Genomic DNA, 10,877 nt, shown 5'->3' on the forward strand with positions numbered 1-10,877 from the left:
TTCAGGATCGGGGGGAGGGATGAACAGGGCGTGCTTGCCTTGAATCCAGGCTTTGTTGGGGGGTGGGGCATAAAGATCGAACGGGTCTGAAACTACAAAGTGGGATGGTAACACAGTATCACCAGAGTTACACAACAGTGTTCCCAAATTGCAACAATGATGAAAAAGTTTACTAATCCCAACTTAACCAAGAGAAATACAGGAAACCATACACAAAATAAAACATCACCAGAAAGGTGGAAACAAACCAAATGCAAAGCAGTTCAGGGGAAAGGAACTCCATGTCCCCTGGGGGCAGACCGAGTTGCCGGCGTCCACGGTGAGCAGACAGGGATGGAGGCTGCAGAGCCGACCGCTCCCCTGGACGTGGTGTTTCCGGCAAGGGCTCTGGGTCTCTGCCCAGAGCGGGGGCTCGTTCTTCCTGCAGGGGCGAGTGAGTCATCGTCGGCGTCTGGGTGTTGCGCGGGAGCCAGGGCAGGCTCTCCCTGCCGAGGCGGTGACTCCTCCTCTGCCTCGGGTTCTCCTGCCAAAGCCCGAGCAGGTACAGGTGCACGTGGAGGTGGAGGTTCTGGCTGAGGGGGTGGGACATCAGTGCCTGGGGCTGGGGGCCCTGCAGGCACGGAGATCCGATCTGCCCGGTGTGCTGGCCAGTACCCAGCTGGCCTGGTGTCTCTGCGAGGGCAAGTCTCGGTTCTCCATCTGGCCTCGGTGGATCCCTGGGTCCTGCACCTGGAGCCACCACCTCTGTAGGGACAGGTCTGGGAAGTAGAGCCTGGTTCCAGTTGGAGGCCAGTGCTAGAGCTGGGGGAGAAGCAAAGTTTGCCCACAGGCCAGCCTTGGCATGTGCGTATCCCGGGACAGAAAGCTTCCAAGAGATTCCCAAAGAATACCCAGGGTCGGATGTCTTTTGGGACTGAAGTGTGCAAGATGGGGGTGGGGGTGTGAGGCCAGCGCTTGCTGCAGGCCCAGCAGCATCTTTCGGGGACTCGTCCGTGTGTAGCTCAGCACCCCCTCCCCACACACTCCCGTGCACCAGCCCCAGCGTCCTCACCTCTGTGCTCTGGCGTGCTGGGCTCCAGGTCCTCCTGCTGCCTCAGAGGCCGGGGTTCTCGGGACTCTGGGTCAGAGCCGGGTGTGCTGAGCTCCGTGGCAGCCTCAGACTGGGCCGCCGGGTGTATCCTGGGCGGTGTCTCGGCAGCAGGCCTTCCCCGCCTCCGCTTCGCCCCCGGTGGGGCTGATGCCTCCGTGGGCACGCTCACCTGGAGCCTGCACTGGGCCTCACGGGCGGGGGGGTGGTGCTCCGACCCCTCCCTCCGGGAGGTGGACGGGGTGTCCCCGTCCTCGGCCTCATCACGTGGGAAGCTCTGCAACGACAGTGACCGTCAGCCAGCCGTGCTGGGAGTTTTCCGAGCTGGGCCTGGCCAGTGGAGCCGCTGCTTCTGCCTGCTCGAACTTCTCTTCCCAGAAGGGTCAGAGACGTGTGTCTGCTCAGATCCCCACCCGGGAGGAAAGAGACCCACCTGAGGGTGTGAGGTCAGCCTGGGCGGCCGGCGCTGCCCGCACTCTCCCCATCCCACCCAGCCTGCTCTCCCCTGGGGTGTGGACACAACTTGTCCGCAGGCTTCTGACCCCACATCCGCCTGGGCTTCCTTGAGGGAGACACACCCCGAGAAACCCGCATCCACACACACAGGCAAAGGACCCGGTGTTTCCGGGTGGCATGGGACAGGTGGCCTGGCCCCGCCTGGGGCTCCCCGTGTTACCTTTCTGTTTCTCCGGGCAAAGGGCCAGAGGCCTCTCGGGGGTGCCCTGAGCCAACGTCGACAGGGTGCCCACGCACACTGCCTGTGAGCTCTCCTGAGGCCCCGGCCTCTGGGCAGGGGCAAACAGCAGAACATCCTGGCAGCAAGTGATCTGGCTGGGGGCTCCTCTCCGCTCTGGAGGCCTGGATACCCGGGTTGCGGGTTCTGTTGGGTTCTGTTGCCGGCAGGTGACATCATTTCCTGGGGTTCGTGCTGAGGTCCCTTCCCCAAAACTTCGCAAGGGAATCTCTGGGTTTCTGACTGCTCGACCACCCCCTTTAGGCCATGTGCAGGCACAGTGACAGCCACACAGCCCAGCCCACAGCCCTGGGGAGGCCTGGGTGCAGCCAGGGCCTGAGCTCCGAGGACCCCGCTGCTCTCAGACCAGGCTCCTTCTTCTCATAAGTGGTGTGGCCCTGGACAAGCATATGCCCCTCAGGGTTTCCCCGGTCTCTCCATCTGCAGAGTGGGGGTCATTCTCCCATCTGTTTCCTAGGTCTGTCGGCCTACGAGCAGCTCCATGCCTTTCCACCTGGGGCTGATATCACGTGGAGCTTGTGCGCTGAGACTTCAGAAAGAAAGACTCCATCCAGGGCTGACACAGCACAGAATGGGGCAGAACGAGGCCTGGATGCACCGTGGTACCCAGGAAAAGGCACTCCCCCTCCTGACTGTTTTGAGACCCCGCATGCAAGTTGGAGGACCGAAAGGAAGACTCGAAGGTCTCCCTCTCTGATAGAAAAGAGTAGCCAACTTTCTGGTCCTCTGTTTCCATTGAGATTCTGTTCAAGTGTCCCAGCTCGGCTTCTGCGGGTGGCTGAGCTTCTAATGGCTCCCTGCGTTCTTGTCTTTTCCTCTCCAAACCTTCCGTCCGTTTCCCCCTTCTGGGGTGGATGGGCGCTGTCATTGCTTCTACCTTCGAGACAGATTGATGAAAAGTCTGGACCATCGACTCCTTTCCTCTCTTTGGTTCCGTGTCTCTCTCTGGCTGTGTCCCTCTCTTTTCCTTTCTCGATTCAGTCTGTGTCTTCCTCTTTCTCTCTCGTGTGTGGATGGATGGATGCTAGGAATGCACATGTATATGATTAGATGAGGGTTATGTTTTAGGGATAGGTTAGAGGGAGAGAAAGGCTTTAGGTCGGAGTTGGTCATGGGGGAAGGGTCAAGGGTGGTGGTGGTGTTTCTTGGAATCTGAGTGCTGTGCATTCTTCGTCTCTTTCCATATGAACCCCTTCTCAGATACACCACTTGCAAGGAGTCTCTCATGTTCCGTTTCCTATCTTTTGCATTTGTGAATGCTTAGCTTCTCTGTTGTGAAGAGGTTCCATTGGATGGATACCCATTGGTGTACTTGGTTTCCCTCTTTCCCTTACTTGAAGAGACCCATTTCTACCTCCGCCCAGCAAATGGCAAGGAGACTCTGATGTTAAGGAGCCTTTGACCTACGCTTCTTTCTAGCTATCTCATGACATCAGTCTTTAGGGTGAGGTTTTTCCCCGATATTGAGGTGGTGTGAGATCAAAACCAATAGCGTTCTTCAGATGTAGCTGTCTGGTTTTCCCATGGACATTGATTGAAGAGGCTTTCTTGTTCCCATTTGGATATTCTCCCCTTCTGTGTCAGAGATGAGTTGACCTTGGATGCCGGGGTTTGTTTCTGGACCCTCAACTTTATTCCATCGATCTGGATCTGTGTGTGTTGTTGTATTCCCAATAGCATACTGTCCTGCTGCTGCCGCTGCGGCTAAGTCACTTCAGTCGTGTCTGACTCTGCGCGACCCCATGGCCTGCAGCCTACCAGGCTCCTCCGTCCAGGGCATTTTCCAGGCAAGAGTACTGGAGTGGGTCACCATCGCCTTCTCCGATACTCTCCTGAGGATCCTAGTTTGGTCGTCTAATTTCCTTTCACACAACCTTGGACGTCCGTATCGGGGCTTTTTCGTCGGATTGTATTGACAATTTAGGCTCTTTTCTGTTTCCGTAACCCCTTTTGCAATTATTTGTTCGGTGCGAACATGCATTGGCATTTTGGGAGGAATAGCATCGAAGCTGTGGATTGCCTTGTGGGGCTGTGACATCATTTTCCCAATAGGAATTCTTTCAAGCCCTGAGCACAGCTTCTCTTTCCAGTGATTGGTGTGGGCTTGATCTTCTTTCTTCCATCTCTCGCCGTTTTGTGAGAACAGGTCCTTCCTTCCCTTCTGGGTTAGATGGACTCGTGGGTATCACTTCAGTGAATGGCATTGTCAGTGGGGGTGATAATTCCCTTCTCATTGGAAGACTTTGCTGTGAGTATTAGAAGTGCAAGTGATTTCTCTTCCCCTTCCTCCCTGTCCATCTCTCAGAGCCACCGGGAAACAGAGGCCTCATCCAGGGTCACACAGGCCTGAGGGAGTGCAACTAGACTGTTGTTTCTTCAGGCCCTCAGTGCTGGACATCATCTGGGATACTCTGTGTGTCTTCCTCAGTCTGGCGTCCCTTCAGACCTTTCCCTAGTTTTCACAGGCTTGTTGTGTTGGTGTTCTTTGTCTGTTTGGAGACACGTCCTTGAGAAGCTTTGTGTTTCCACTCATTCGTCTCGCGATGTATGACCTGTCTTTTGCTTTTGTAATGAGGTCTTTCCCACGGTAGATATCTTTGATTTTGCAAAGTCCAGTGTATTCTCTGGGTTGTTTTGTGGACTGCCTTTTAGTTTTGTGTGTGAAGACTCAAAGCACGTGTCCGGTTTCTGCTCATTGTTCTTCTAGATTTGTGACAAGTTTTCATGGAAACTTTGTCTAGGGATAACTGGAAGTGAACTCGGTGTAAGGTGTCAAGTCTCCATCTCCATTCATGTCATGCCCTGCAGTTTCCAATTCCCTGTTCCTGAGTGGTTTTGGAGACCTTGTGGGAAGTTTGGTTGCATCGGAGTTTGCATTTCCACCTTGAGTAGATTCACACTGTTCTGCCCTCAGGGACACTGTCAAGGGGGAGTGAGGAGCAGCCTGCACTTGCAGCAGTGACCACACGGTGGGGCGAGTGCTGCTGTCCCCTCTGGGAGCCCCAGGCCACAGGCATCCCAGTGAGGAGCCAGCTCTGTGCTCAGCTGAAAGGAGTTATTCTCTCAGGAGCCTCTGAGCCCTTGCCTTTGGATCACCCAGGGTGGGCATTTACTGTGACAGAAAAAAATTGCCCTGAATTCCATGGACGGAAGAGCCTGGCTGTGTAGAGTTTGTGAGTTGCCGTGAATCAGACACAACTGAGGACACAAAAACTCAATAGACTAAAACACTTTTTGGGGGTGGGGGGAGTGAAAGGGGGTGATGTGGGGTTTTTTGTCTTATATAATAGCCAAGGGAAATCTAGTTTAAACCTAAATTCACATAGATGGGAAAGGTATAGCTCTCCGTCACCCTATTAAAAAAAAAAAAAAAAAAACGACTTAACTTTTCTGAAAGTTTATTTAGTAGCTTCCTTGAGCAGTTCATTGTGAAGCATTTTTTTTTTTTCTGTGACATTGGCCTCATTAAAAAGTACGGTTTGCGTTTACTGGATAATTTTGTTCATTGGTTTGTTAGGGAATCGTGGTAATATTTGAGTTTCCTGGGGAGCATGGTCACATGACCTGGCCCTGGCCAATCGGTGCGTTCCACCTCCCTGGCCACTGTGATTGGCTCCGGACTGGGGCAGTGCCCAATCGGGGCCCAGGGCCGGGCCTCACGTTGGAAGCCAGGGGAAGACGAGCTCTCGTCCTGCTGGGGTAGGGGAAGGGGTGGGGCCGGGGGAGGTCAGGCTCCAGCAGTGGGAGGGGCTTGAGGTCCGCCTGCGGCAGTTGGTGACCTTCCTGCTCCCCTCAGGGCAGAGCCGCCGGCCTGAGAATGAGGGCGCTGCTGAGCCCAGGGGCTGGGATGGCCCGTTGCTGCTGTGGTCCCAGAGCTCCACCCGAGACCTGAGGGAGGCCGTCTGCCCGTGAGTCCTCTCCCGCTTGTCTGTCAGCTTGTTTGAAGCATGCTGGGTTTTCTGCCCAGCTGGCTAAGGGGAGTCCCTGGAAATGCAAGGGTGTGGGTTTTGGCAGACTTCAGGGAAGACATGCCAGATGAGCCTGGGAGACTCCAGCTTAATCTGGATTCAGGAGATATCTCTTCGGGCCAGCTAGTAATTGTAGGATAAGCCTAATGAGTCTTCACAGGATGAAGAGAGTAACGTGCCAAGGTAGCAATCGATGTCCTCCTTCGAAAGGATGAAGCTGGTGCTCAGAGAAGGGGGGAACTTGGCCACAGCAAGGAGGTGTGCACCCAGACAGAACCCCCAGATCCGGCCATTTGAGCTCAGGGAGGCCAGTGGTGTGGCTTGTCCCTGTGGCAGGGGCCGAGGCACGCAGCCCACCCTGATTCCTGCGGGGGCCTGACTTGGGAAGTGCCATCTGGTAGCTTTGAGACTCACCAAACCAAATTGCACTGGAGAGAGGAAGGACACCTTCCTTCATCCACCCCCCACCCCCGCCGGATTCCCACATACCCTGACCCCTTTCTCTGGATTTCGGAGCCATTTCCAGAGTCCCGCTCATATGACCTCATTCGAAGTGCACTGTGGACGAGCTGCCATCTGCAGCTGCTACCACAGCAGCCAAGGGCTTCAGCTCCCGAGTACCTCCCTTCCTTTGGAACTTGGGGGCCCTCTACTCCCCACTTGCACACCACAGACCTTTGCTGAGGATTGTGGGGACCCTCACTCAGTTTGCAGCACGTTGTAGCCATCCCTGTCCTCTCAATACCTCCCTTGCAACTCAGCTTGTGAGCTCCTTTGGAGCAGCGTGGCCCACCTGGCTGCAACGGAAGAGACACAGCTGACAGGGAAACAACAGCTTAGATCTGACAGCCGGAAAGCTCTGTCAAAAGGGACCTCCCTCTTCACACCGTAGAGGCTGTAGGAGCCGCCAGGGTTTGGGAACCAGTGCTGGGGCCAAAATGACTCCACAGCTGTTTTCCTTCCTGGGGAGGGTTCTGGCTCCAGTGGGAATGGCTCAAGTCTCCTAAGGTTCTGAAAGCCCACTGTGTGCAGATTCACGGTACACAGAGAGGAGAAGGTGGAGTCCTGCCCTGGAGGTGGGCACAGCTCACGGATGAGCCAGGCAGGCAGGCAGGCAGGCAGGGCATGAGAACACCTGAGCTGCCTTCATGAGTGAATGGTGTGGGGGCAGAGGAAGAGAAGCCGGTCTGCTCCCTCATGTGGTGCCCAGGGCAGGTTGTCCCCAGAGGAAACCCTTACGACGGTGAGGACTATCACTGCTGTTTCCCAAGGGGTTCCGTCGGTGCGTGTCTTCCCCGGAGCGGTCAGGCCGTCTCTAAAGTACACTGGCCATGGGCATTGCCTCTCCTTGGAACTTCCCATGTGTTTCTCTTTTTTATGGAACAGTGATTTTTTAGAGGGGTTCTGGGCCACAAGGTTGTTGGGTCATTTTCTAGCCTTCTGTCGTGAAGAACGCTTTCCTGGGCGTTGGGGTGGTTTGTTGTTCCAGCTCCCTTTCTTGGCTTCTTTTGGGAGCTGGTGCAACAAGAGGAGCTCAGCCTCTGCCTTCTGGCTGAGATGTCACCCTTCAAACAGCAATGCCTGCCTGGAGATAATGATGGCATTTGCCAAAAGGGCTTCGTTTGGCACATGATATCTTGAAAGGACGTACACCGTCCTTTCAGCTATCAAAGGCTAGTTCAAATGACATACAAATGAGAACTCTCCAATGGAGTCTTACAGTAGGTGGAGAGTCCGAAAAAAACTCCTTCAGTCATTTCACTGAGAGTCATTGATTGGGGACACCAAGAATATAGGAAGGAATGCAGAAAGAAAAGATGAAATTGTGTTCAGGATCGGGGGAAGGGATGAACAGGGCGTGCTTGCCTTGAATCCAGGCTTTGTTGGGGGGTGGGGCATAAAGATCGAACGGGTCTGAAACTACAAAGTGGGATGGTAACACAGTATCACCAGAGTTACACAACAGTGTTCCCAAATTGCAACAATGATGAAAAAGTTTACTAATCCCAACTTAACCAAGAGAAATACAGGAAACCATACACAAAATAAAACATCACCAGAAAGGTGGAAACAAACCAAATGCAAAGCAGTTCAGGGGAAAGGAACTCCATGTCCCCTGGGGGCAGACCGAGTTGCCGGCGTCCACGGTGAGCAGACAGGGATGGAGGCTGCAGAGCCGACCGCTCCCCTGGACGTGGTGTTTCCGGCAAGGGCTCTGGGTCTCTGCCCAGAGCGGGGGCTCGTTCTTCCTGCAGGGGCGAGTGAGTCATCGTCGGCGTCTGGGTGTTGCGCGGGAGCCAGGGCAGGCTCTCCCTGCCGAGGCGGTGACTCCTCCTCTGCCTCGGGTTCTCCTGCCAAAGCCCGAGCAGGTACAGGTGCACGTGGAGGTGGAGGTTCTGGCTGAGGGGGTGGGACATCAGTGCCTGGGGCTGGGGGCCCTGCAGGCACGGAGATCCGATCTGCCCGGTGTGCTGGCCAGTACCCAGCTGGCCTGGTGTCTCTGCGAGGGCAAGTCTCGGTTCTCCATCTGGCCTCGGTGGATCCCTGGGTCCTGCACCTGGAGCCACCACCTCTGTAGGGACAGGTCTGGGAAGTAGAGCCTGGTTCCAGTTGGAGGCCAGTGCTAGAGCTGGGGGAGAAGCAAAGTTTGCCCACAGGCCAGCCTTGGCATGTGCGTATCCCGGGACAGAAAGCTTCCAAGAGATTCCCAAAGAATACCCAGGGTCGGATGTCTTTTGGGACTGAAGTGTGCAAGATGGGGGTGGGGGTGTGAGGCCAGCGCTTGCTGCAGGCCCAGCAGCATCTTTCGGGGACTCGTCCGTGTGTAGCTCAGCACCCCCTCCCCACACACTCCCGTGCACCAGCCCCAGCGTCCTCACCTCTGTGCTCTGGCGTGCTGGGCTCCAGGTCCTCCTGCTGCCTCAGAGGCCGGGGTTCTCGGGACTCTGGGTCGGAGCCGGGTGTGCTGAGCTCCGTGGCAGCCTCAGACTGGGCCGCCGGGTGTATCCTGGGCGGTGTCTCGGCAGCAGGCCTTCCCCGCCTCCGCTTCGCCCCCGGTGGGGCTGATGCCTCCGTGGGCACGCTCACCTGGAGCCTGCACTGGGCCTCACGGGCGGGGGGGTGGTGCTCCGACCCCTCCCTCCGGGAGGTGGACGGGGTGTCCCCGTCCTCGGCCTCATCACGTGGGAAGCTCTGCAACGACAGTGACCGTCAGCCAGCCGTGCTGGGAGTTTTCCGAGCTGGGCCTGGCCAGTGGAGCCGCTGCTTCTGCCTGCTCGAACTTCTCTTCCCAGAAGGGTCAGAGACGTGTGTCTGCTCAGATCCCCACCCGGGAGGAAAGAGACCCACCTGAGGGTGTGAGGTCAGCCTGGGCGGCCGGCGCTGCCCGCACTCTCCCCATCCCACCCAGCCTGCTCTCCCCTGGGGTGTGGACACAACTTGTCCGCAGGCTTCTGACCCCACATCCGCCTGGGCTTCCTTGAGGGAGACACACCCCGAGAAACCCGCATCCACACACACAGGCAAAGGACCCGGTGTTTCCGGGTGGCATGGGACAGGTGGCCTGGCCCCGCCTGGGGCTCCCCGTGTTACCTTTCTGTTTCTCCGGGCAAAGGGCCAGAGGCCTCTCGGGGGTGCCCTGAGCCAACGTCGACAGGGTGCCCACGCACACTGCCTGTGAGCTCTCCTGAGGCCCCGGCCTCTGGGCAGGGGCAAACAGCAGAACATCCTGGCAGCAAGTGATCTGGCTGGGGGCTCCTCTCCGCTCTGGAGGCCTGGATACCCGGGTTGCGGGTTCTGTTGGGTTCTGTTGCCGGCAGGTGACATCATTTCCTGGGGTTCGTGCTGAGGTCCCTTCCCCAAAACTTCGCAAGGGAATCTCTGGGTTTCTGACTGCTCGACCACCCCCCTTAGGCCATGTGCAGGCACAGTGACAGCCACACAGCCCAGCCCACAGCCCTGGGGAGGCCTGGGTGCAGCCAGGGCCTGAGCTCCGAGGACCCCGCTGCTCTCAGACCAGGCTCCTTCTTCTCATAAGTGGTGTGGCCCTGGACAAGCATATGCCCCTCAGGGTTTCCCCGGTCTCTCCATCTGCAGAGTGGGGGTCATTCTCCCATCTGTTTCCTAGGTCTGTCGGCCTACGAGCAGCTCCATGCCTTTCCACCTGGGGCTGATATCACGTGGAGCTTGTGCGCTGAGACTTCAGAAAGAAAGACTCCATCCAGGGCTGACACAGCACAGAATGGGGCAGAACGAGGCCTGGATGCACCGTGGTACCCAGGAAAAGGCACTCCCCCTCCTGACTGTTTTGAGACCCCGCATGCAAGTTGGAGGACCGAAAGGAAGACTCGAAGGTCTCCCTCTCTGATAGAAAAGAGTAGCCAACTTTCTGGTCCTCTGTTTCCATTGAGATTCTGTTCAAGTGTCCCAGCTCGGCTTCTGCGGGTGGCTGAGCTTCTAATGGCTCCCTGCGTTCTTGTCTTTTCCTCTCCAAACCTTCCGTCCGTTTCCCCCTTCTGGGGTGGATGGGCGCTGTCATTGCTTCTACCTTCGAGACAGATTGATGAAAAGTCTGGACCATCGACTCCTTTCCTCTCTTTGGTTCCGTGTCTCTCTCTGGCTGTGTCCCTCTCTTTTCCTTTCTCGATTCAGTCTGTGTCTTCCTCTTTCTCTCTCGTGTGTGGATGGATGGATGCTAGGAATGCACATGTATATGATTAGATGAGGGTTATGTTTTAGGGATAGGTTAGAGGGAGAGAAAGGCTTTAGGTCGGAGTTGGTCATGGGGGAAGGGTCAAGGGTGGTGGTGGTGTTTCTTGGAATCTGAGTGCTGTGCATTCTTCGTCTCTTTCCATATGAACCCCTTCTCAGATACACCACTTGCAAGGAGTCTCTCATGTTCCGTTTCCTATCTTTTGCATTTGTGAATGCTTAGCTTCTCTGTTGTGAAGAGGTTCCATTGGATGGAAACCCATTGGTGTACTTGGTTTCCCTCTTTCCCTTACTTGAAGAGACCCATTTCTACCTCCGCCCAGCAAATGGCAAGGAGACTCTGATGTTAAGGAGCCTT

The 10,877-nt window shown here is 56.2% G+C and overlaps 1 protein-coding gene across 1 annotated transcript; it reads right to left on the reverse strand.

Annotated features, from left to right (window-relative positions):
- Nucleotides 1-7,785: 7,785 nt before the first annotated feature.
- LOC145514033 (uncharacterized) lies at nt 7,786-9,570 on the reverse strand. Its single transcript, XM_081511117.1, has 3 exons — nt 9,401-9,570; nt 8,689-9,001; nt 7,786-8,438 (listed from the first exon to the last, which is right to left on the reverse strand). Exons 1-3 carry the CDS (start codon nt 9,533-9,535, stop codon nt 7,810-7,812), a joined length of 1,077 nt encoding a protein of 358 aa, XP_081367243.1. The 5' UTR covers nt 9,536-9,570; the 3' UTR covers nt 7,786-7,809.
- Between the last annotated feature and the right edge of the window lie 1,307 nt (nt 9,571-10,877).

The sequence above is a fragment of the Giraffa tippelskirchi genome, chromosome 7, assembly GCF_054371585.1.
Source record: "Giraffa tippelskirchi isolate mGirTip1 chromosome 7, T2T-mGirTip1v1.2.pri, whole genome shotgun sequence".
Lineage (NCBI taxonomy): Eukaryota > Metazoa > Chordata > Mammalia > Artiodactyla > Giraffidae > Giraffa > Giraffa tippelskirchi.